The 27,406-nt window shown below is 45.8% G+C and overlaps 1 protein-coding gene across 3 annotated transcripts in view; it reads left to right on the forward strand.

Annotated features, from left to right (window-relative positions):
• The window catches only part of LOC122929736, a 47,466-nt gene extending 31,616 nt beyond the window's left edge, over positions 1-15,850 (forward strand). For all 3 annotated transcript variants that reach the window (XM_044283408.1, XM_044283406.1, XM_044283407.1), the window contains 3 exons: positions 10,005-10,106; positions 10,838-10,963; positions 15,173-15,850. In XM_044283408.1, the coding sequence (XP_044139343.1) occupies positions 10,005-10,106; positions 10,838-10,963; positions 15,173-15,310 (366 nt within the window). In that variant the 3' untranslated portion in view covers positions 15,311-15,850. The remainder of the gene's footprint in view (positions 1-10,004; positions 10,107-10,837; positions 10,964-15,172) is intronic.
• The last annotated feature ends 11,556 nt before the right edge of the window (positions 15,851-27,406 follow it).

Consider the following 27,406-nt stretch of genomic DNA (forward strand, 5'->3'; position numbering starts at 1 on the left):
TTTTGGGGGACTAATCATTTACAATGCATTCCAATACTTCTGTATTGGAATGCATTGGTTGTATGAGTAATACTGTGTGTATTACTCATACAGCTTCTGGCCTGTGAGGGGCCAGCTGCATGGGGACCCGATGGCACCGCCTGCCGCAACCGCAGGTAAAAGCCGCAAACGGCAGGTCTGAATTGACCTGCGGTTTGCAGCGATCGCCGAGACGGGGGGGTCACATGAAACCCCCCCGGTGTTGTGACAGGATGCCCGCTGAATGATTTCAGCGGGCATCCTGTTCCTATTAGCCCCCGCCGCGCAAACATGGCGTACCGGTACGTCCTAAGTCCTTAAGGGGTTAAAACAAAAATTACATTTACAAAATCATGCAACATAAAGCAGACATATGGGGAATGTTGATTGATAACCAATATGAATGAGGTATTACTATCTGTATAAGGGTCCGCACCCGTTCCGCAATTTTGCGGAACGGTTGCGGACCCATTCATTCTCTATGGGCCCGGACGTGAAGCCGAGAGCACACTATGTGCTCTCCGCTTCCGCATTTGCGGAGCGCGGCCCTGAACTTCCGGGTTTCGGACCCGAACTTCCGGTCCGCAGCTCCGCAAAAGATAGAACATGTCCTATTCTTTTCCGCAGCTGCGGACTAGAATAGGCATTTCTATAGCGGGTGCCGGCTGGGTGTGTTGCGGATCCGCAATTTGCGAGTCCGCAACACACCATGGACGTGTGAATGGAACCTTAAAGGTAGAGAAATTTAAATTTAGAAAATTGAGAATTTTTCCAAATTTTTGTAAAATTTTTGATTATTTTATAAATAAAGGTGAAATATATCGACTCAAATTTACCGCTGTCATGAAGCACAATGTGTCACGAGAAAACAATCGCAGAATGGCTTGGATAAGTAAAAGCGTTCCAAAGTTCTTACCACATAAAGGGAGGGAAGGGATGCAAATGAGCTCTTAACAAGCTCTGCCTCTAATGCAGTGATGCCCAACCTTTGGCCCTCCAGCTGTTGTAAAACTACAACTCCCACCATGCCCTGTTTTAGGCTGATAGCTGGAGACTGTCCAGGCATGCTGGGAGTTGTAGTTTTGCAACAGCTGGAGGGCCACAGATTGGGCATCCCTAATGCCACCAGATGTAAGGCTGCTATCCTATAATCAGTGTTTAGCTTAATATCCAAGTCATGTCTCAAGGCTTATTTTAAGAGCTGAACATTGACTTATAGGATAGCTGCCTTACTTCTGGTGGCATTAGAAGCAAAGCTTGTTAAGAGCTCATTTGCATCCCTCCCCTACCACATAAAGTGACACATGTCAGATTTGCAAAAATCTGCCTGGGATTTAAGGTGAAAAGTGGCCTGATACTGAAAGAGTTAAGAAGATCTGCCTATTTTTTCTGCTACTTCCTGCTCTCACCACGCCCCCTCCTGTCCTGCTCTCACCACGCCCCCCCATGTCCTGCTCTCACCACTCCCCCTCCTGTCCTGCTCTCACCACGCCCGCCCTCCTGCTCTCACCACGCCCCCTCCTGTCCTGCTCTCACCACGCCCCCTCCTGTCCTGCTCTCACCACGCCCCCTCCTGTCCTGCTCTTACCATGCCCCCTCCTGTCCTGTTCTCACCATGCCCCCTCCTGTCCTGCTCTCACCACGCCCCCTCCTGTCCTGTTCTCATAACGTCCCCTCCTGTCCTGTTCTCATAACGTCCCCTCCTGTCCTGTTCTCATAATGTCCCCTCCTGTCCTGTTCTCATAACGTCCCCTCCTGTCCTGTTCTCACAACGTCCCCTCCTGTCCTGCTCTCACCACGCCCCCTCCTATCCTGCTCTCACCACGCCCCCTCCTATCCTGCTCTCACCACGCCCCCTCCTGTCCTGCTCTCACCACGCCCCCTCCTGTCCTGCTCTCACCACGCCCCCTCCTGTCCTGCTCTCACCACGCCCCCTCCTGTCCTGCTCTCACCACGCCCCCTCCTGTCCTGCTCTCACCACGCCCCCTCCTGTCCTGCTCTCACCACGCCCCCTCCTGTCCTGCTCTCACCACGCCCCCTCCTGTCCTGCTCTCACCACGCCCCCTCCTGTCCTGCTCTCACCACGCCCCCTCCTGTCCTGCTCTCACCACGCCCCCTCCTGTCCTGCTCTCACCACGCCCCCTCCTGTCCTGCTCTCACCACGCCCCCTCCTGTCCTGCTCTCACCACGCCCCCCCCATGTCCTGCTCTCACCACGCCCCCTCCCTGTCCTGCTCTCACCACGCCCCCTCCCTGTCCTGCTCTCACCACGCCCCCTCCCTGTCCTGCTCTCACCACGCCCCCTCCTGTCCTGCTCTCACCACGCCCCCTCCCTGTCCTGCTCTCACCACGCCCCCTCCCTGTCCTGCTCTCACCACGCCCCCTCCCTGTCCTGCTCTCACCACGCCCCCTCCCTGTCCTGCTCTCACCACGCCCCCTCCCTGTCCTGCTCTCACCACGCCCCCTCCCTGTCCTGCTCTCACCACGCCCCCTCCTGTCCTGCTCTCACCACGCCCCCTCCTGTCCTGCTCTCACTGCTGCCTGTCTTGTCCATCCCTGCAGGTGCCATGGAAGAGCTACCTTCTCCATGAAGGAGTGGGCTGCTGTCTGGGTCCTAAAGCACCCTGCTTGTATCAGAGGTGCTTTCCTTCTGTGACCGGCACTCCTGTGCAGGGCTGGAGGGGCTTAGCAGGGACACTTGTTAAAAGCTGAAATAAAGAAACTTTTGCAGGAGGAAGGGAGACTGAGGGGAAGCTGTAATGGCTGATGCAGAGCTCACTGTCTGCAGACTCTGCCCCCTCTGTCTCTCCTGTACTGAGAGGATCCTGCCAACATGTGAGGATGTAGCAGAGCCAGGAAAGCGCTGTGGACCACAAACTGTGATTAATCCAAGTGTCTGTCCGGTTTATGGCCCCTCTGCTCTGTGATCTGATATTACAGCCAGACCGACAGTTCAGGAGCTTTAACCCCTTGTGAGCTGCCAGTATAGCTGAGGTCAGTGATATCAGCAGCAGTCACTGGTCTCACCATCTATAAATGTGTGCCCTCTCCTTCCTGCACTCTGTATATGGTGATATGTGACACCCCCCATACAGTGATATGTGAACCCCCCCCCCCACTGTACACTGTATATACTGATGTGTGCCCTCTCCTTCCTGCACTCTATATGGTGATATGTGACCCCCACCACTGTATATAGAGATCCGTGACCCCCTGTACACTGTGTATAGTGATCCGTGCTAAGTAGCTCTTGCGTGCCGCCAGAAGTCCGCTCCGGCCCTATTCACTTTAGTGGGGACAGGTTGGAGATGTGGCTGCAGCACAGCAAACATGCTGAGAGGCGGCCGGACAAAAAAACACAGCGTACTGGGCATCAGTGAATAGGGCTGGATCGGACTTCTGGCGGTACACGTGGGCTAGCGTTAGTACGGATCCGGCAGGGGGACAGCCTGCCAGACCCTGCTAACGCTAGTGTGAAAGTAGCCTTAGTCATGTGATGATAGACAGGAGGCTCTTCTCTATGTGAGAAGATCGATTTGTACAAATTTATTAATCAGAGTTCTTGTGCAGCAAAGTGCTGTCCCCCCGCTCAACAGCCCCCTCCTCCGGCAGTCCGTGCACCTAAACCGAAATCTATGACAGCTCAGAGCTGCAGTGGATTTCTGGCTTCATTTGAGTCAGAAAACTGGCGAAATTAATATAAATTTGTTGGGGCGACTGGTCACTCCTCCTCCCTGCCAATGTCACACTTTAACTGTGCTTAAAAAAATAAATAAATCGCAAACACATAGTTTCCAACTTTTTTACGCCACTTTTTAGAAACAAGGGAAATAAGTCTCCCTCTGTATTCATTCTGTTCATGGCTTAATTCCAATGGTGTAACTAGAAATGACTGGGCCCTCCAGCAAGTTTATGAACAGGGCCCCCTCCCTTCCCCCAGTTTCATATATATGATACATTATATTCCTGTGTGCTGCTGGGACTGGGGCGGACTTCCTATTGCTATGTCTGTACAGCAGTTATTTACTGATGACTGAGTTACTGATATTATCTGAGGGGCTCTTGTCTCTATGGAAACACAGGTGGGTGGGGATGTCATGTGCCTGCTCCTCTGAACATGCTTGCTGCAGTGCATGCTGGGATATTTACTTTCACTTTACAGCTGCTCCTCCCACAAAGCTGGTCTGAGGAGCTCCTCCAGGGAGGTGTGTCATGGTGAACAGGTTAGAAAAATGATATATAGCCAGTACGCGTCACATGATATAAATACTACATGGTTTTGGCTATTGTCTAGGGCACTTTGGATTTTTGATACTTAGGGTGGCCAACCCCTTTAACCCCTTAGGGACCCATGACGTACCGGTACGGCATGGATTCCGAGTCCTTAAGGACCCATGACGTATCGGTACGTGATGAGTTTAAAGTGAGATTGTGGCGCCCCAGGGGTTAATCTGCACAGGATGCCGGCTGAAATCATTCAGCCGGCATCCTGTCACAACGCTGGGGGGGGGGGGACATATGACCCCCCCGTATCGGCGATTGCAGCAAACCGCAGGTCAATTCAGACCTGCGGTTTGTTGCAATTTCTGCAGTTTCTGATCGCCGCGGTCCTAGACCGCGGCGATCAGAAACTTTAGTGTGGCACAAATATATATGTATCACCCCCCCTGCACCTCTGAATGATTTTAGCCTGGTGGGAGGTGCAGGGGGGTTGTTGCGGGAGGCGGGCGGTGCGGCAGGCGGGATCGCGATCCCCCTCCCGCCGAATAATTGTTGGTGTACAGTGGTTATACCAGGGTGTCAGCACATTGCTGACACCCTGGTATAAACGGCTGACATCTGTGAATGGATGTCAGCCGTTTAACCCTTTCCATACATCGGTCCGTACAGACAGCTGTATGGAAAGAGTTAACAGTAAGATGCGGCTCCCTCCCTCTCCCATCGGGGGGCTGCTGTGCCTTTGCAGCCCCCCGACAGGATGGAGTGACAGAGGGAGGGAGCCCCAGTCGTTACCCTTCCCCGTGGCCACAACTTCGCAGCGGGGAAGGTTCCCATGGCAACAGGACGCCTTCTCAGGCGTCCTGCTGTCCATGGTGCTGAACAGATCAATGCTAAAGGCATAGATCTGTTCAAAGTGTAAGTAAAATACAGTACAGTACAATATATATTGTACTGTACTGTATTATACAGACATCAGACCCACTGGATCTTCAAGAACCAAGTGGGTCTGGGTAAAAAAAAGTAAGAAAAAGTGGAAAAAAAGTGAAAATCAAAAAACACATTTATCACGAATTAAAAATGAAAAAAATAAAATTCCCTACACATGTTTGGTATCGCCGTGTCCGTAACAACCTGATCTATAAAACGGTCATGTTACTTTCCCCGCACGGTGAACGCCATAAAAATAAAAAAATAAAAACTATGAGAAAATAGAAATTTTGCCCACCTTACTTCCCAAAAAAGGTAATAAAAGTGATCAAAAAAGTCGCATGTACGCCAAAATAGTGCCAATCAAACCGTCATCTCATCCCGCAAAAAATGAGACCCTACCCAAGATAATCGCCCCAAAACTGAAAAAACTATGGCTCTTAGACTACGGAAACACTAAAACATTATTTTTTTTGTTTCAAAAATGAAATCATTGTGTAAAACCTACATAAATAAAAAAAAGTATACATATTAGGCATCGCCGTGTCCGTATCGACCGGCTCTATAAAAATATCACATGAGTTAACCCCTCAGGTGACCACCGTAAAAAAAATAAAAACGGTTTAAAAAAAAGCCATTTTTTGTCATCTTACATCACAAAAAGTGCAATAGCAAGCGAAGAAAAAGTCATATGCACCCCAAAATAGTGCCAATAGAACAGCCATCTCATCCCGCAAAAAATGAGACCCTACTTAAGATAATCGCCCAAAAACTGAAAAAACTATGGCTCTTATGCTATGGAGACACTAAAACTTTTTTGTTTTAAAAATGAAATCATTGTGTAAAACTTACATAAATAAAAATATGGTATACATATTAGGTATCGCCGCGTCCGTGACAACCTGCTCTATAAAATTAACACATGATCTAACCTTTCAGATGAATGTTGTAAAAAAAAAAAAAAAACAGTGCCAAAAAAGCTATTTCTTGTTACCTTGCCGCACAAAAAGTGTAATATAGAGCAACCAAAAATCATATGTACCCTAAACTAGTACCAACAAAACTGCCACCTTATCCCGTAGTTTCTAAAATGGGGTCACTTTTTTGGAGTTTCTACTCTAGGGGTGCATCAGGGGGGCTTCAAATGGGACATGGTGTAAAAAAAAACAGTCCAGCAAAGTCTGCCTTACAAAAACCGTATGGCATTCCTTTCCTTCTGTGCCCTGCCGTGTGCCCGTACAGCGGTTTACAACCACATATGAGGTGTTTCTGTAAACTACAGAATCAGGGCCTTAAATATTGAGTTTTGTTTGGCTGTTAACCCTTGCTTTGTTACTTGAAAAAAAATATTAAAATGGAAAATCTGCCAAAAAAGTGGGGTCACTTTTAGGGAGTTTCTACTCTAGGGGTGCATCAGGGGGCTTCAAATGGGACATGGTGTCAAAAAACCAGTCCAGCAAAATCTGCCTTCCTAAAACCAAACGGTGCACCTTTCACTCTACGCCCCGCTGTGTGGCCATACAGGAGTTTACAGCCACATATGGGGTGTTTCTGTAAACGGCAGAGTCAGGGCAATAAAGATACAGTCTTGTTTGGCTGTTAACCCTTGCTTTGTTAGTGGAAAAAATGGGTTAAAATAGAAAATTAGGCAAAAAAATGAAATTCGCAAATTCCATCCCCATTTGCCAATAACCCTTGTGCAACACCTAAAGGGTTAACGAAGTTTGTAAAATCAGTTTTGAATACCTTGAGGGGTGTAGTTTATAGAATGGGGTCATTTTTGGGTGGTTTCTATTATGTAAGCCTCGCAAAGTGACTTCAGAGCTGTAGTGGTCCCTAAAAATTGGGGTTTTGTAAATTTCTGAAAAATTTCAATATTTGCTTCTAAAGTTCTAAACCTTGTAACATCCCCAAAAAATAAAATATCATTCCCAAAATAATTCAAACATGAAGTAGACATATGGAGAATGTAAAGTCATCACAATTTGTGGGGGTATTACTATGTATTACAGAAGTAGAGAAACTGAAACTTTGAAATTTGCAAATTTTCCAAAATTTTTGGTAAATTAGGTATTTTTTATGCAAAAAAATAATTTTTTGGACTTCATTTTACCAGTACCATGAAGTATAATATGTGACGAAAAAACAATCTCAGAATGGCCTGGATAAGTCAAAGCGTTTTAAAGTTATGAGCACTTAGTGACACTGGTCAGATTCCTTAAGGTGAAATAGGGTTGAGTCTTTAAGGGGTTAAGGTGAAAAATGGCAGGGTCCTGAAGGGGTTAAAGGGTTTCTGCACTTTGTTTTAACTGATGAACTATCCTCTGGATAGATCATCAGTTTCTGTTCTTTGGGGGTCCGACACCCGGGACCCCCGCCGATCAGCGGTTTGAGAAGGCAGCGGCGCTGGCAGTAGCGCCGCGGCCTTCTCACTGCTTACCGCTGGCCCACTGACGTCACGACTAGTATCAACTAGCGTGGGCGCGGCTAAGCTCTGTTCACTTGAATGGAGCTTAGCCCCACCCACGCTAGTTGATACTAGAGGCCTAATAGATGTCTGTTAATATCCTACTGACAGCATAAGTGTCACGGCCATGGTTATGGTCGTGACTCCTTGAGACCCGCATGCATTTGCCCTTGGTCTTTTCCTTGTCAATCACAGGTGAGGGCCAGTATCTTGCCTCACGTGTGGTTGCCGCTGGCAACTTCTGGTTGTTGGGCAGTGGAGCAGCCGGAGCTGGTGGCTGGGCGGCTCGCTGTCCATGCGTGCGGTGGTTTTTAGTAATGTGTGTATGTTATGCACTTTTGAATGTCTGCTGTGCACTCTGTTTTATGTTTGGTGTGCACTGTGACATTTTCCCCTCACTGTAGCTGCCCGTGGCAACGTTTGGTTTGATGTACATGTTGTGGCAGTGTCTCGGCCTTTTGGCCGGCTCCCAGGACACATTTGCCACACATGTCGTTGTCATCGGTAACAGCTGCAGTGAGTATTTGTGTGTATTTCCCCTTATGTGGTCTCACTACACTTCCTGGTGTTGGAAGGGTTAATTCCCTTCTGTGTGTGTGAACACTGGGTGTGTCTGTGTGGGTGTGACTACTTGGGCCTATAAAGACTCTGTGTTCTCTCCAGTCTGGGGGGTGCTTTAGCCATGCTTTGCTGGAGACACCCTCCTGGTATTTCCACCTGCCAGTGGGGGCCACCCTTGTGGTCATAAATTAAAGTTTGTGTGATGTTCATTTTATGTTTTCCTTTATTATTCTGTGCAGCTATGGATCTGGGTTCCTGTGTGTGGATGTGTGTGTGCTGAGTTCTATTTGTATTGTTGTGGACTTCAGCTTGCCTGCACACGGATCCAGTCAGCAAGGCTGTGGCAGGTGGCTGGAACTAGTGCAGCACCTGCCATATCCATAGGCCTGTTTCTGTTCCCCTTTTTCCTGCAGCTTGGCCAGTGAGACTCCTGTTCCTCCATGTCCAGAAGGAACAGGTCGTCTTACCCTTCACTCCTAGTTCAGGGACCAGTCTGAGGGTGAGTAGGGATCCGAGGTTCCTGAGCATGGGCCCTCCTACCTTCAAGGTCGGCCCATGCAGCTAGGAGTTAGGGACGGATTAGGGATGCGTTAGGAGGTGACCTGCTCCCTAATTCTCTCGTCCTGGCCGAGCAGGGGTTTACATCTTCTGGCATCGCACAGCTGACGGTTTACCACATCCTCAGCCGTGACAATAATATGCTGTACTATTTATGTAGTACAGTCTATTATGCTGTCAATTATGCAAGTGATTAGAGCAGGGATGGCCAACCTGCGACTCTCCAGCTGTTGCAAAACTACAACTCCCAGCATGCCTAGACTGCCTACAGCAATCAGCCTACAGCAGGGCATGGTGGGAATCGTAGTTTTACAGCAGCTGGAGATCCGCCAGTTGTCCATCCCTGGATTAGAGGATCTCATGTTTAATCCCACCTGTGGGACCAATAAATTGTAAAATCAAGAATTAAAGTTTTATTAAAACAAAACAAAACCCACACCCTTTTTTTTTTTTTTTTTTTTTTTTTTTTTTTTTTTATAGCCAATGATTGTGTGTACAAGATTTTGTCAAACAAAAAACAAGCCTACATACGGCTGCATCAAGAGGGAGAAAAAATGTGTAACTCTTTGTAATGCAACAATGAAAAAAAAACCTCCGGCAGCACTATAGACTGCCCATCTGTGCCAATGACTTCACCGAGCTCACTGCTAGGACGTCCCTGTCTAGCATAGTGAGGAGAAGTACAGTTGTCACCCCCAGTAAACAAATACAGGCTTGCGATGCAGCATGACAAGGAGGAGCATCAGAGCAATGAAATGCTCCAATCCTCCTCCTATACATAGTAAAAGAATAAAGAGGAGCTTCTATCTGGGTCCGGCCCTGAACCTGGGGAACCCCTTTAATTTGACGTTCTCTCATAGGTTATTTGGAAGTAGCGTTTCTAAACCAGACAATCCCTTTAATTTACGAGTTCTATTCTTAATTTATAATTGTATATTACAGTACTAAAGCCATCGGTACCAAAGCCCACTTTGGGTTCCTGTTTTAAAATGTTTTTAAATACATAGATAGGAATACCGTAGTCATTCACCGGAGTATTAAGCAACTTCAGCCGAGACAAAGTAAATACATTTTAATGCTGTATGGAAACGGCATTAACAATGAAGTTTTTGAATGATTTGACTTTGGATCTATGATCCGAAGCTCGATTTGCTCAAGCCTATTCAGGACCCATGATGGTGTCTAAGTGATATAAAGTATCCTGTGGCCTAGTGAATGCTTTCAAGTTTAGATCTATTTCTATCTTTATGCAGGATGGTAATGGTCAACTGATATACTATGAGCGTCCTGATCAACTTGGGCCGAAACTGTCCAACTACTCAATCTCTAATACAGCTGACCCTCCTGGACTTGAGGTATGGTTCCTGCTCATTAGGTGTCTTATAAGCTGCTTCCGGTGAGTGCTTTGGCGCATCTAGGTTTAGAGAAATTATCAGCGCTTAGCCCAACATATGGGGATGTGACCTAACGTGCAACACTTAGCTAAAAAACGACCACAATTCTGGTGTAAAATTTTATCTGAAACTAAGTCAAACAGGTCTTATATAGGTAGACGAGTGTCTGGCCCTGCGCCAAATCTATCATCCAGTCTGAGCTGCTGTGATAAATGTAGTGAATTTGCCCAGTCTACCGGATTAGTAAGTCTGCCCTAGTGAGTTTGAGTAGTGGCAAATGATCAAGACCAAATGTATATTTTCACATTACATTGTGAAATCGGCCAACAGAAGCCTACTGTTGGCCATTGTGAACGGGTCAAACCTGAAGTACCCAGCTGCTACTGAATGTATGACATTCCTGAGTACGCAGAAATGTAATCAATGAAGATGCCGCAGTGTTCGCCAGAGGTCTGTGGCCTATTCAAACAGTTGATGGGCAGTGGGGTCCTACTCTTTACAGAAAAAAATATATAGCATCATTGTCATTTCAGAAAACGTATAACTACTTGCTGTTGTCAGCTGCATGTTTCAGATTTGTTATTTATTATAATATAGACAGAACTGCATAGTCTTGGTGTATTTTTGTCACGCAGCATAAAACACCTTTAAGAAGATGTATAGGTGGGTCTCATGTATATTTATATCTCCAGACTGTGTTGGCTCAAGCTCTCGGAGTCCGTGGTAAAGTTGTAAAGGAACGCTTTCTCTTTATGGTGGGACAAACCAGGATTCATCTCGACAGAGTGAAGGATTTAGGGGACTTTTTAGAGCTGGAGGTATGTAACGCAGTTTATTAACCCTTTCGCTACCAGCTCCGTACAAGCATGATGCCCGCCCGCTCGCGCGTGCAGCGGGCGTCATGGCCGGCATGTTTCAAACAGCAGAGACCTGCGGCTAAATACCGCAACCTGCAATAATGCTTTAGATGTCGTGATAAAGTGATATTACGGCACCTGAATGCGCAAAAACTGAAAACTTTAACACTGAGGCCCGGTGTGGCCAATCGGCACTTCAGTACATGCGCTAAATGCTCTGAATCTCTATGAAGAAATTCAGAGCATTAATGCTGCAATTATTATTTTGGCCACCAGATGGCAGGCCACCATAGGAAATTAGCAAAATGCTAAGAAATTGTCATTTTTTTTAAATCTTTTAAATTTTTTTATTGCTTCTCTTACCCCAAAAAATGAAATAAAATGTGATCCAAAAGTCATGCACACTCCAAAACGGTATCAATAAAAACTATGAATTGTACCGCTAAGGCTACTTTCACACTTGCGGCAGGACGGATCCGACATGCTGTTCACCATGTCGGATCCGTCCTGCGGCTATTTCGCCGAACCGCCGCTCCGTCCCCATTGACTATAATGGGGACGGGGGCGGAGCTCCGGCGGTGCACGGCGAAAGGCCGCCGGACTAAAATTACTGCATGTCATGCTTTTTAGTCCGACGGCTTTCTCCGTGCACCGCCGTGCTGTGCCGGAGCTCTGCCCCCATCCCTATTATAGTCAATGGGTGGTCCGGCGGCAAGGCGAAATAGCCGCAGGACGGATCCGACATGGTGAACAGCATGTCGGATCCGTCCTGCCGCAACTGTGAAAGTAGCCTTAAAAATTTGTCCCTAAACAGCTCAGTATAAAAAAGTTATGGGGGTCAGAATATGGTGATGTAAAAAATAAAAATAATTCTCAAATTTTTATTGTATTTTTACACTATTTACACATAAAAAAACTCTGCATATGTGGTATCATTGTAATTGTACTGACCCAGAGAATGAAGGGCATGGGTCAGTTTTGCCGCTAAACAAAATGCCCTAGGAACAAAACCCGTAAAACAGTGGTGGTATTGCGTAAAGAAACCAATTTCACCCCATTTGGATTTTTTCCCCCCGCTTCCCACTACATTTTATGCCATAATTAATGGTGGCATTAGAAAGTACAACTTGTCCCGCAAACAATAAGCTCTCATACAGCTATGTGACTGGAAATACAAAAAAGTTACAGGTCATGGAAAATAGGGAAGAAAAATGAAAACGAAAAAAACAAAAAAACCTCTGGTATCCTAAGTGTTGAAGGATGTCAAGCTAACAGTAGTATGCACAAAAGAAAGGTATTCCTGTTTTTTTGCAGAGAAATATAGAAACAGAATTGTGTTATTGAATTGTAAAGCTAATTTGCATCATCTTTCCTTGGAGTGACATTTTTAAGTGACTTTCCCAGAAAGGGGGCGGGCCAGCAGTCCCGGCATATTTATAAGCCCTCATCAGGTGTGAAGATGGGGATTGAAAAACGAAAACGCAAAAAATGGAAAATTGCAAGGTCTTTTAAGGGTTAATAGGAAGAAATTACAAGCATAAATTATTGCAACCTGTGGTATAATCGATTGAACAATCGCATTTTCAAGTCCTCCAGGTGGACTAAAAATAAGAGTAAGGCCTCATGCACACGACCGTTGTGTGCATCCGTGGCCGTTGTGCCGTTTTCCGTTTTTTTTCACGGACCCATTGACTTTCAATGGGTCCGTGGAAAAATCGGAAAATGCACCGTTTGGCAGCCGCATCCGTGAGCCGTGTTTCCTGGCCGTGAAAAAAATATGACCTGTCCTATTTTTTTCACGGCCAACGGTTCACGGGCCCATTCAAGTCAATGGGTCCGTGAAAGAACACGGATGCACACAAGATTGGCATCCGTGTCCGTGATCCGTGGCCGTAGGTTTTAGTTTCATACAGACGGATCCGAAGATCCGTCTGCATAAAAGCTTTTTCTGATCTAAGTTTTCACTTCGTGAAAACTCATTTCCGACAGTATATTCTAACACAGAAGCGTTCCCATGGTGATGGGGACGCTTCTAGTTAGAATACACTGCAAACTTTGTACAAGACTGCCCCCTGCTGCCTGGCAGCACCCGATCTCTTACAGGGGGATATGATAGTACAATTAACCCCATCATATCCCCCTGTAAGAGATCAGGGCTGCCAGGCAGCAGGGGGCAGACCCCCCCCCCCCCTCCCCAGTTTGAATATCATTGTGCGGCCCCCCCCCTCCCCTGTTGTTAACTCGTTGGTGGCCAGTGTGCGCACCCCCCTCCCTCCCTCCCTCTATTGTTTTAATACATTGGGGCCAGTGTGCGCGCCCCCCCCCCAACCCCCCCTCCCTCCCTCTATTGTTTTAATACATTGGGGCCAGTGTGCGCGCGCCCCCCAACCCCCCCCTCCCTCCCTCTATTGTTTTAATACATTGGGGCCAGTGTGCGCACCCCCCCAACCCCCAACCCCCCCTCCCTCCCTCTATTGTAATCATCATCGGTGGCAGCGGAGTAGAAGATTTTCATACTTACCTGCTTCTTGCTGCTGCGATGTCTGCGTCCGGCCGGGAGCTCCTCCTACTGGTAAGTGACAGGTCTGTGCGGCGCATTGCTGTCACTTACCAGTAGGAGGAGCTCCCGGCCGGACGCAGACATCGCAGCAGCAAGAAGCAGGTAAGTATGAAAATCTTCTACTCCGCTGCCACCGATGATGATTACAATAGAGGGAGGGAGGGGGGGGGGGTTGGGGGGGTGCGCACACTGGCCCCAATGTATTAAAACAATAGAGAGAGGGAGGGAGGGGGGGTTGGGGGGGCGCGCGCACACTGGCCCCAATGTATTAAAACAATAGAGGGAGGGAGGGGGGGGGGGTTGTGGGGGCGCGCGCACACTGGCCCCAATGTATTAAAATAATAGAGGGGGGGTTGGGGGGCGCGCGCACACTGGCCCCAATGTATTAAAACAATAGAGGGAGGGAGGGGGGTGCGCACACTGGCCACCAACGAGTTAACAACAGGGGAGGGGGGGCCCACTGGCCACCAATGAGTTAAAAACAGGGGGGGGGGGTCTGCCCCCTGCTGCCTGGCAGCACCTGCCAGGCAGCAGGGGGCAGTCATGTACACAGTTTTTTTGTATATTCTAACCTGAAGCGTCTCCATCACCATGGGAACGCCTCTGTGTTAGAATATACTGTCGGAAATGAGTTTCACGATGTAGCTCATATCCGACAGTATATTCTAACATAGAGGCGTTCCCATGGTGATGGGGACGCTACAAGTTAAAATATACCATCGGATTGGAGAAAACTCCAATCCGATGGTATAACAGAACTCCAGACTTTACATTGAAAGTCAATGGGGACGGATCCGTTTGAAATGGCACCATATTGTGTCAACTTCAAACGGATCCGTCCCTATTGACTTGCATTGTAATTCAGGACGGATCCGTTTGGCTCCGCACGGCCAGGCGGACGCCAAAACGACTTTTTTTTCATGTCCGTGGATCCTCCAAAAATCAAGGAAGACCCACGGACGAAAAAACGGTCACGGATCACGGACCCACGGACCCAGTTTTTGCGGGCCGTGAAAAAAAACTGTCGTGTGCATGAGGCCTAAGAAAAATGTTTTTTAAGAATATAAAAAAAAGTATTAATTTAAAATCGCCCACTTTTCCAATTTTACATATAAAAGAAAATAAAAAAAAGTAAACAAAAAATGTCCTAACTATTAAAATGTAGAAGTGCTTTTCCTGCAATATGAAAATTCCCAAATCGCAGTTTGCTTGTTTTTTTTGGTCACCTCGCCCCCTGAAAAGAATTGAATGAAAAGTGATCAAAAACAAAACAAGACTTCGCACAGCTCTGTAAATGGAAATATAAAAAAGGTCTAGGTGTCAGAATATGGAGACACACAGCAAACATTTTCTTTCAAAGTTCATTCTTTTGAAAGTAGTAAAGTATAGGAAAAACTGACATAAAAAAACTAAAAAACAATGGCAGTGTTCTTTATTTTTAATTAAATTAAATAGTGCCATTAAAAATTAAACTTGTCCTGCATCCAGTAATGTGAATAGAAGTACAAAGTTATAGCTCTTTAAAGGACAGGGAGGAAAAAAACAAAAATGAAATAATGAAACTTATGAAGCCAAGGGGTTAATGATATAATTGTGTTTCATTTCCATAGGTTATTCTTACAGAATCCCAGACAGCACAGGATGGGGATCTTATAGCAAAAGAGTTGATGAATTCTCTGAAGATTTCACAGGATGATCTCCTCACTGGAGCCTACATGGACCTTCTGCAGGACATCAAGAAAAACTGATCCTCCTTCTGAGACAATTCTGGCTGTTTCAGCTAGTACAAATGATTAGTGTAGATAACAGCGAAGCAAGGTTACAAAAACCTACCTGCTAGTCGTGCATAGGAAGTAATAGTGTAGCATTTTACTCTAAACCTGCTTTGAATAGCTGTTTTAAGCAGCCAGTGGTATACACGATAAATAAGTAGTGGAATCTTAAAGGGGTTTTCAGAGATTTTGATACTGATCACCTGATCTTTATCTTTCAATACAGATTCCTTGTTTTACCACCCATTGAAATGTGTCATAAATGTACTAAAGCTAGAGAAAAATGGAGGCTAATTGGTTGGTATGAGTAACTGTGCCACTTTTCCTCTGCACAAGGTGTGATAAATATCTGCACTGAAAATGCTGGTAACTTCTACTTGTTACAGATTATCTCTTCGGCTACTTTGTTTTCCGGTATTGAGTTCCATCCTAGGAGCTCAATACCGGAAAAAAATGATCAGTTTTATCCTTATGCATTCTTAAAGGGAGTCTTTCACCTAATCTGAGCGTTTTAGACCGCTCAGATCAGGTTCTAGACTCTTTAATCCTCATTACGATCATACCTTTGTCTTATGTGTCCCTCGCCCAGATAATGAAAATAACACTTTTTAAACTTATGCAAATTACCTTCTGAAGGTGCCCAGGGGCGGCGTTACTGGGCGATGTGCCCAGAAAAACACACCTCCAGCCGGCGGACGTCACGAGCGGCACCAGAGGACGGCGGGCTGGGAACTGGCCCGCACCTGCGCACTGCTCTGCCCATTATGGGCAGATGAACAGCTTTTCATATTGCGCATGCGCCGGCCAACTAAAGACAGCCGACCGGCGCATGCGCAATATGAAAAGCTGTTCATCTGCCCATAATGGGCAGAGCAGTGCTAAAGAGTCTATTACCTGATCTGAGCGGTCTCAAACGCTCAGATTAGGTGAAAGACTCCCTTTAATGGAGAGCATTCGGTTCAGTATGCATCAGTTCAGTCCCTTCTTACATTTTTTGAACGGAGAAAATACTGCAGTATGCTGCAGTTTTATGTCCGGCCAAAAATCCTGAACACTTGCTGGAATGCGGAATTAATTTACATTGAAGTGTATTAAGTGTTCCGGCAAAACAGATCCGGCCTTTTGGTCTGCGCATGCGCAGACCTTTAAAAAATGCATTTCCGTATGACACCGGAGAGATGGATCCAGTATTGCAATGCATTTGTCAGACAGATCCGCATCCGGATCCGTCTGACAAATGCCATCAGTTTGCATCCGGATTGCCGCCTACCTGCCGAATCCTCTGCCGCAAGTGTGAAAGTACCCTTAGTATATGTTACTATTGCTGGTACATTTTTATTCCTTTGTAATTCAGTGCAGTATGTCCTTTCTTTTACAGTTTCTCAATGTCAAGATTTTGTACTCTTATATCATAATTTTTTTAAGTTTGACAACATATTTGTTTTGTTCTGTACAGAATAAGGTTGTCATGTCATTTTGATTTCACAGTGAACGTGGTAAAAACGAAACTCTAAAAACTTGGTGGAATTGTCTTTTTTCCAATTTCACCCACAGATAAAAAAAATTCCTGTTGCCTATAGCATAAGAAATGGTGCCTTTTAAAAATACAACTTGTCCCATAAAAAAAGCCCTCATACGTCTTTGTAAACAGAAAACTAAAATAATGATGGCTTATGGACGTCGGGCAAGAAAAAACGACAACTAAAACTAGGTTGTGTCCTGGAAGGGTTAAACCAACTTTTTTTTTTTTTTTTTTTAATTGATTTCAGTTATATTTTCAGAACATACTGTATAGAAATAGTTTTTGTTACTGAAATCCAAAAAATACAGGGTAAACTCTTAAGCTATGTCCACACGTGCCTGAATAGCTGGAGGATTTGCCATCACAGATTTTCATGGGACGAATCCACAGTATTGTACAGTATCAGCAAAGTGGATGAGATTTTAAATGGATGGAAAAGCTGGCCAGAAAAGCGCACCCCTATTACATTCATGTCTATGGGAGTGCCGGAGATAGCAGAGTACAGCGCTCAGCTATCTCTGGCGCTTCCATAGAGATAAACAGAGCGGCAGCACGCTTTTCCAACCAGCCGCTCCATCCATTTCAGGAGGGCTCCACGGGGTATGGGTCCCTCGTTCTTGTCTTTGTGTTGGTCCCAGCGGTAGGACCTCCTCTGTTCTGATAGTTATCCCTTATCCTGTGGATAAAGAAGATCATAAAAAGTGTGTGAGACCACTTTTTTCGGCGCTGCTGGCATATAGCTGAATCCTCGGGATTGATAATATTCTTTTATTGAATTCAAGTCAACGCGTTTCAAGGGCGTTTCGTTTTGGCTCCGGATGCGTCCCAGGTGCATTGCGGCAAACCAGCGCGAGTAGGTACACAATTGCAATCAGTTTTGACTGCAATTGCGTTCCGTTGTTCAGTTTTTATCGCGCGGGTGCAATGCATTTTGCACACGCGTGATAAAAAACTGACTGTGGTACCCAGACCTGAACTTCTTCACTGAAGTTCAGGTTTGGGTTCGGTGGTGTGTAGATGTAATTATTTTCCCTTATAACATGGTTATAAGGGAAAATAATAGCATTCTTTAATACAGAATGCTTAGTAGAAGGTCAATTGAGGGTTAAAAAAAAATATATATATTAACTCACCTCCTCCAATTGATCGCGTACCGTAGCTGCCGGTCTCCTGTTCTTGTTTCAGGACCTGTCAAAGGACCTCTGGTGACGTCACTGAGCTCAATCACATGGACCATGTGATGTGACGTCACCACAGGTCCTTCAGCCGGCAGCTCATGATTAGGGATGAGCGAACCCGAACTATACAGTACCAAATTTTGGGGTGTTCGTGACACGGACCCGAACCCGAACATTTTCGTAAAAGTTCGGGTTCGGTGTTCGGCGCTTTTTGAAAGGCTGTAAAGCAGCCAATCAACAAGCGTCGTACTACTTGCCCCAAGAGGCCATCACAGTCATGCCTACTATTGGTATGGCTGTGATTGGCCAGTGCAGCTTGTGACCCAGTCCCTATTTAAGCTGGAGTCACATAGCGCCGCCCGTCACTCTGCTCTGATCAGTGTAGGGATCGGATGAAGCTGCTGCTGTTAGGGTGAGATTAGGCAGGGATTTACTCTTCCAAAACATTTAATGATGTGATCGATCTACAGCTGTGAATCATTCAACCTCTGCTATTTAAATGCTCACTGTTTTTAGGCTGCCCAGAGCGTTTTTCTGTCACTTTTTTCTGGGATGATCGGCGGCCATCTTGTGTCTTGTGGTGCGCCAGCACAAGCTGCCACCAAGTACATTTAACCAATAGTGTTTTTTTGTTTGTTTTTTGCTATATCCTATATCAGGGACTTGGCTGTGCTTACTATTTTATTGAGGGGTGAAATACAATTGCCAAAATAGCAGTACCCTAAATCTGGTGTTTCAGCTGTGGCTAGCCAATTGTAATACTGTCTGCTGTCTGGCAAAGGATATATTTTTTTCTGGGTTGAAATACAATTCCCAAATTATCAATTCGCTAAATCAGTGGTTTCCCGCTGTAGCAGGCCAAGTTTAAAACTATCCATAAAAGGGTATATTACATTGAAGGTGCTGATAGGGTCATCCTCAATAACTTCACACGCTACCGTGCATTTCCAAGTCTAATTCTGTCCGTAAACGTATACCTGTCATCCAGGGCCTAAATACTAGGCCTACAATTTATATTCGGCTAAATCTGTGGTTACTGCTGTGCCTTTATTAGTGTAATACGGTACCTAAATAGCCAGATAGTGTTAGGTGTCTGTAAAAAAAGGCCTGAATTTGAATTCAATACATTGGGCCAAATAATGTTTTTCTTATTGTTGTGAACGGTAACAATGAGGAAAACATCTAGTAAGGGACGCGGACATGGTCGTGGTGGTGTTAGTAGACCCTCTGATTCTGGAAGAGGACATGGCCGTTCTGCCACAGCCACACGTCCTAGTGTACCAACTACCTCAGGTCCCAGTAGACGCCAGAATTTACAGCGATATTTGGTGGGGCCCAATGCCGTTCTAAGGATGGTAAGGCCTGAGCAGGTACAGGCATTAGTCAATTGGGTGGCCGACAGTGGATCCAGCACGTTCACATTATCTCCCACCCAGTCTTCTGCAGAAAGCGCACAGATGGCGCCTGAAAACCAAGCCCATCAGTCTGTCACATCACCCCCATGCATATCAGGGAAACTGTCTGAGCCTCAAGTTATGATTATCTGCCATGAGACCTCTCTCCAATTGATATTGGTTAATTTTAATTTTTTTTTTTTAATTCATTTCCCTATCCACATTTGTTTGCAGGGGGTTTACCTACATTTTGCTGCCCTCTAGCCCTTTCCTGGGCTATTTTACAGCCTTTTTAGTGCCGAAAAGTTTGGGTCCCTATTGACTTCAATAGGGTTCGGGTTCGGGGCGAAGTTCGGGTCGAGTTCGGATCCCGAACCTGAACATTTCCAGGAAGTTTGGCCGAACTTCTCGAACCCGAACATCCAGGTGTTCGCTCAACTCTTCTCATGATTAAAGAAGTAAGAAGATATCGGCAACTACGCGATCAAGAGGAGGACCTTCTACTAAGCATTCTGTATTAAATAATGCTATTATTTTCCCTTATAACCATGTTATAAGGGAAAATAGTACAGTGAATAGACTTTAATCTTAGCAACTATGCGTGAAAATCAAGAGCATCCGCAAGCAAGTGCGGTGCGATTTTCAAGCAGCCCCATTCACTTCTATGGGGCCTGCGTTGCGTGAAAAACACACAATATAGAGCATGCTGCGATTTTCACGCAACACACAAGTGAAAATCACCGCTTATGTGCACAGCCCCATAGAAGTGAATGGGTCCGGATTCAGTGCGGTTGCAATGCGTTCACCTCACGCATTGCACCCGCGTGGAAATCTCGCCCGTGTGAAAGGGGCCTTACAGTGGAGAGTCTGAAGTTCACAGCAAGAAATGCATGTAATACGTTTTTGCTGTGGACTTTTTGGCTTTATTTTCAGGCACTTGTGGACCTTACTCTCCTCACTTTTACGGAGTTCACACCACCATTGTTAATTGATAAGAAAAATTATCAAAAAAATAAAACCTGAAACACATAATGCAATTGAGCGGAGATTGACAAAGTCTAAACTGTTAGTGGTGGTTGGTCAATGGTCACACAACCAAGGGGTTATTTTGGGTTCTGCAGCAGGGTATATGCTGAGGCAGGGTCACATTAATACTGGGTGGCATCTCCCCTTGCAGCACTACAGGCTGCCACTCTGGCATGGTAATGGTTATATAGATGCTGGATACCCTCCTGTGGTATATCATTCCAAGCTCTTTACATTTGGACCTGTAGTTCAGCCAAGGTGGTTTTTATCTGCAGTACATGGGAGATCCATCGCGTCATCCAGTCCCAGACTTTCTCGATGGGGAGAGATTGGGCGATCAAGCTGGCCAGAGGAGCTGCTGGATACCCTGAAAAGAATGTGTAGTGCGGGCATTATCTTGCTGGAACGCCGATTTCCTGAGTCAAAAAAGACATTAGGACTGGTTCTTAAGATGTCCTGGACATACCAAAGGCTGGTCAATGTATCCTCCATGAATAGCAGATTGAAATGGCCATGGTAGCTAATGGTGCCCTACCTGGTATTGGTCCCATGTGTCTCTGCCTTATGCATTATGGCAGCAGGCTCTCTTCAGCCCTCCTGTGAACTTTGATGAGGCCATCATTAGTCGGAACCTGCTTTCATCACTGAATGCCATTGTTTGTTATTCTTTCCTCCAGTGTGCACTCTCATGGCAGCAGTGCAGGCTCTCTTGGCAATGATGAGGTCACTGGCAAATTTGCTAGTGGAGTGCATGAATGCAGTCATGCCTCAGACAGTTTCTTATGGTCCATTAGGTCATTACAGAGGCTACTGTCGAATTAATTTGTGATCCCTTGGCTGTCCTTTATATAGCAGCTTTTCTTATATAGGGATCTTCATGTGCATCTGTCTGTGTTGATGTCCACAACCATCTCTATGTTACAGTGCCCTTTGACCATTGTCAACACCACTGATGTACTACAGAACCTTCTTATCCAACTCTTTTCAAGATTTGATGGGAGGACCATCCTACTTCACAAAGTCCCACTATTCCCCTCTATACATAGTCCGTTAATTGCACAAATGGTACACACCTTCATCTAGTAGGCATACTGGCTTCAGCAACACCCAATCAGCATTTCTGTAAGAGAGAAGACGAAAAACAAGACAAAAAATGCCAGACAAAAGAACATCTGTGTGTAGTAAGGATCTTGGAACTTTGATCTGTACATGTAACCCCCTTCAGCATTGCCATATTGTGAGATAAGCTCTTTATCTTTACTCCTTCTAGGTGTTTTTCATTTTCCACTAGTGTATCCAGCTTTTCTAATAATCAGTTGGCAGTATTATTTACTAAGCAGTGAGTGAATTCAACTTTAGCCTACTTAAAGAAGGATGACTTGTATCTAGATGTGCTAGGATGGAATTTGTGGTATGACCTTGGTCCTGTCATTCTGACATAAAAAATACACCAGAATGAGGACTCAGGATTTATATAAGACAGCTGGGATGGTCAGAGATGGTCGATGTAATCAATAATGTATTAACTCCTGATGTTAATGTGCAAATTGTAAGAAGAATGCCCAAGTGGCATGTGGACAGAAAAATTATTTTAAAGCTCCTTGTTTTCAGCAAAAATCCATGTTTTCTGGACCATTCTCTGTGACTGAAAGGTTGTATGTCCTTTACTTATTTAAATTTTCTGCTTTCAATCTCTCTTCTCTCTTATTAAATCTTTTATTGGCAATCAGCTATCCTATGCTGTCTGTGAGACAAGAGACTTTTATTTACGGAAGTACCAGACTTCTTTATCATTTCTTTTTCATAATTTCTGCTCAATTTTGGGATCACAACTACGAAAATAATGGTGTTGGATTCTGCACATATGTGACCCGAACAGATGCCATTTACTATAATAGGTTCTGTTCAGTTTACATTCAGGGGTACGGAATTTAAGCATGCAGGCATTTTCTCCACTATTTTAAACAGAATCTGTAGACCCCGATACCTCTGATAGATTCAGCTTTAAAGAGGTTAGGCTAGTTTCACACTAGCGGCAGGACGGATCCGACAGGCTGTTCACCATGTCGGATCCGTCCTGCGGCTATTTCGCCGTGCCCGCGGACCGCCGCTCCGTCCCCATTGACTACAATGGGGACGGGGGCGGAGCTCCGGCGCAGCACGGCGCTGCACGGAGAAAGGCCGCCGGACTAAAATTACTGCATGTCAGGCTTTTTAGTCCGGCGGCTTTCTCCGTGCACCGCCGTGCTGCGCCGGAGCTCCGCCCCCGTCCCCATTGTAGTCAATGGGGACGGAGCGGCGGTCCGCGGGCACGGCGAAATAGCCGCAGGACGGATCCGACATGGTGAACAGCCTGTCGGATCCGTCCTGCCGCTAGTGTGAAACTAGCCTTATTCAACGCTTTCAAAGTGGGGGGCAAAAAAAAAAACAACCTTTAGAAAAAGGTTTTTTTTTCTTTTATCACCATATTATGACCCACATAACTTTTCTTTATAGTTCTCATTTTTTTAATGATCTGTAGTTTTTATTGATTTCATTTTGGAGTGTATGCGACTATTATTCCATTACATCATTCGCTGTATGAGATAAATATTTTTATATTTTAATAGTATGGGCGTTTTTGGACACAGCAATGCCCATGATGTTTGTTCTGTCCCCAGATTCAGTTCCAGTTGTTTCTGTCTCTTTATCAGTTGACATGGCATTTTAACTGTTGTAATTCATTTGCATTACATTGTGTCGTAACAGCACCATCTATTGATGAGTTTAGGTATTTCACCCAGCCTGTTTTTCTCTATGCATTATGGGAGTCCCAGTGCATTGTGGGTAGTTCCTGGTTCTTGCTAGTCTTGTGCTGGTACAGCAAGCAGCCACCATCTTATGTCTCAGCAATCATGCTCTCTCACTGGTTTTCCTGTCACATCATCTGTTATTCAGCCTGTTTTTGAGCATAGTCGTTTCACCCTTTCCTGTCAGTCTACGAGCAATAAAGAGAACCTTAAAGCGGAACAGTCTCTTTTCTCTCAGAGGACAAAAAGGTTTAGCTACATGTCAGATTACACACCGTGCTAACGTGTATGAGGACAGTATAGTGAAACGACTGCTGAGAACAAGCTCAGTAAATAACTGCCAAAGACAGCAGTGAAATGACTGCTGAGAACAAGCTCTGAAGATCAGACTGACGGAGCCTGCCATTATCCACGTGGAGCCTGCATACGGATATCGCAACAGTCTTCTAACAGTCGCACCGAATATCTGACTATACGGAGCCCGCCATTATCCACGCAGAGCCTACTTACGGATATCGCAGCAGTCTCCTAACAGTCGCAACATGTCTATTAGTCGAGCATCTTCCATTAAGACAAGGTCTCAGATAAGTGGCTCTAATAGGACATCGATCAGAGAAGCTGCTGCCATTGCCCGCGCCAAAGCAGAAGCAGCAAAGGCAAAAGCCAGCTTCATAGAACAAGAGGTGCAGATAAAGCTAGAGAAAGCGCAACTTGAAGCTTCTCTAGAAAAACTGGCCGCAGATAAAGAGACAGCAGCTGCCATAGCGGAAGCAGAGTATCTAGAAGCCACGGAACTTCAGGAAACCAAGAGTCATCGCAGCAATGTCCATCCAGAAGTTGAATACCACGATCCAGAACAGCGTACCTTACAATATGTCTATCAACATTCCAAGTCGGACGACGACCCAGATCCACAGCTTAATACAAAGCGGTTTGTTGACAAGCCAAGCCTACCTGCTTATCTGGATCATCAGAAAGTCGACTATCGGTCTCCTTGCAGCAGACTAGAGAATACACATCAGAGTGAAACTGCCTACAACAACTTCTCTCCAGAACAGAGAATCAGAAATCCGCCCCTGCTAAGAGAGATGCCCTTTGCTTCAGAACGGTATTACACAGACAGGATTAAACCAGACTTCCAACAGGTATGGCCATGCACCACACATTCACTCTGACAACACACCACCAGCCGGTTCCAGTGCCAATCAAGCCACAATGGACTTTGCCAGGTTCCTTGCTCGACGTGAGCTGGTCAACAAGGGACTTGTAAAGTTCAGCGACCGTGCTGAGAACTATAGAGCTTGGCGAGCTTCCTTCCAAAATGCCATCAGAGACTTAGGTCTGTCTTGTAGTGAAGAACTGGATCTCCTTGTAAAATGGCTGGGAAGTGAGTCCGCTGAACACGCTAGAAGGATTAGAGACATCAATGTAAATTATCCAGACATTGGTCTAAAAAGGGTCTGGGAGAGACTTAATGAGGTTTATGGCGCAGCAGAGGTCATAGAAAGCGCCTTATTTAAGAGAATTGAGGACTTTCCTAAAATAGTGAACAAAGGCTATTCAAAGCTTAGAGAGTTAAGTGACTTATTAATGGAACTGAGTGTAGCAAAGGCAGAAGGGGATCTGGTGGGATTGACATTTCTTGACACTGCTAGAGGTGTGAATCCCATAGTTCAGAAGCTTCCATACAACTTGCAAGAGAAGTGGGTCATGTATGGTTCTCGGTATAAACAGACTTACAATGTACCATTTCCTCCATTTAATGTGTTTGTAGATTTTGTCTCTGAACAAGCAAAAATCAGAAATGATCCTAGCTTTGATTTCATGATGTCATGTGCCACCATCTCACTCAATAAACCTCGTAGGGCAACGGTGGAGGTCCACAAAACTAACGTTTCTTCCACAGGTGCAGTCCATAAAGAGTTCAGCTCCTATCAAGGAGGAGACAAACCCAAGGACCCGACCAGACAGTGTCCCTTACACAGGAAGCCTCATTCTCTACTTAAGTGCAGAACCTTCAGAGAAAAGTCAGTGGAAGACCGCAAGACCTTCCTCAAGGAGAACAACATCTGTTTTAAATGCTGCTCGTCAACTTCGCACTTCGCCAGGGACTGTGAGGTTAGTGCAAAGTGTGCCGAATGTGACAGCTCAAACCATAACACAGCTCTACACCCTGGGCCACCATCATGGGCTTCATCCAAAACCCAAGAGCAAAGCGGGGAGCTGAAGGACACAAATACTGACACTTTGGCAGTTACTTCTAAATGTACAGAGGTTTGCAGACACCTCAGAGGAGGCAGATCCTGCTCTAAAATCTCCCTAGTGAAGGTTTACCCAGCAGACGACCGAAGCAAAGCCATCAAAGTGTATGCAATTCTAGACGATCAAAGCAACAGGTCGTTAGCGAAGTCTGCCTTCTTTGATAGCTTCGACATCAAAGGACCCGGTGCCCCCTACTCTCTAAGAACTTGTGCTGGTACTGTGGAAACAGCCGGAAGAAGGGCAAGCGGCTACATAGTTGAGTCCAGCGATGGTCAAGTGCATCTGCCTTTACCAACTATACTGGAATGTAACCAGATTCCTGACAACAGGTCCGAGATACCCACGCCAGAAGTAGCAGCGCATCAGCCTCACCTGAAGCGTATAAGACACCTGATCCCGAACCTTGATCCTGAAGCTCAGATAGTATTACTCCTCGGGAGGGATATCCTACAGGTCCACAAGGTTAGACAGCAGATTAATGGACCTCACAACGCTCCATACGCCCAGAGACTAGACCTAGGATGGGTCATTGTAGGAGAAGTCTGTTTGGGAGGTGTACACAAACCAACAACTGTCTACAGCATGCTTACCAGTACACTTGAGAATGGACGCCCATCTCTTCTCCAACCATGCGAAAATCACTTCTTCATCAAGGAACTGCCTCAAAGCACTTCATCACCAGGTACCTTTGCAGGTCCCACCTACGATGACTTCGTCTGGGATGCCAATCAAGACCACCTGGGATCCACAGTCTTCCGCAAGACTAAAGAAGACAATCGTATAGCGATGTCATTCGAAGATAGACTGTTCCTAGATATAATGGAGCAGGGAATGGTGCAGGACGAAACAAGAAGCTGGGTTGCACCTCTACCCTTTAAACCTCAAAGACAACGCTTACCCAACAATAGAGAGCAAGTTTTCAAGCGATTTGTCTCTCTCAGGCACAACCTAAGAAGCAAACCTGAGATGAGAGATCACTTCTTTACCTTCATGGAAAAGATATTCCGGAATGGTCATGCAGAGCTAGCACCTGTACTTCGAGACTCGGAAGAGCGCTGGTACCTGCCCATGTTTGGCGTGTATCACCCGAAGAAGCCAGGTCAAATCAGAGTAGTGTTTGACTCAAGTGCCAAGTGTGAAGGCGTATCATTGAATGACATTTTGCTGTCAGGCCCGGATCTAAACAACAAGCTCATAGGAGTGCTTCTCCGGTTTCGCAGAGACTCCGTTGCATTCACGGCTGATATCCAACAGATGTTCCATTGCTTCCTAGTTAAGAAAGCACATAGAAATTTCTTGAGATTCCTATGGTTCAAGGACAACGATCCCTCTAAAGATGTTACAGAGTATCATATGAAAGTTCACATCTTCGGCAATAGTCCTTCTCCTGCAGTCGCTATATATGGATTAAGACGCGCAGTTCAGAAAGTAGAAGAAAAGTACGGAGCGGATGTCAGACTCTTTGTAGAGAAGGACTTCTATGTGGATGACGGTCTGAAATCAATGCCCTCAGATGAGACTGCAATCAGTCTTCTTAAAAGAACCCAGGAGATGCTCTCTCTGTCTAACCTGAGGCTACACAAGATCGCTTCTAACAGCCAGAAATTGATGGAAGCCTTTCCTTCTCAGGACCATTCAGAAGACTTGAAGGATTTAGACCTAGGCTTTGACTCGCCTCCGATGCAACGGAGCCTTGGCCTACTATGGGACATAAAAGCTGATACTTTCACTTTCCAGGTTAGCAAAAAAGAAAAACCCTTTACTTGCAGAGGAGTACTGTCGGCCATAAGCAGTTTATATGACCCACTGGGATTGGCAGCTCCTATACTCATCGAAGGTAAAGCTATGTTAAGAGACTTCACCAGAGAAGGGTCGAACTGGGACACTCCCCTTCCCATGAA

This window comes from Bufo gargarizans, chromosome 2 (assembly GCF_014858855.1).
Source record: "Bufo gargarizans isolate SCDJY-AF-19 chromosome 2, ASM1485885v1, whole genome shotgun sequence".
Lineage (NCBI taxonomy): Eukaryota > Metazoa > Chordata > Amphibia > Anura > Bufonidae > Bufo > Bufo gargarizans.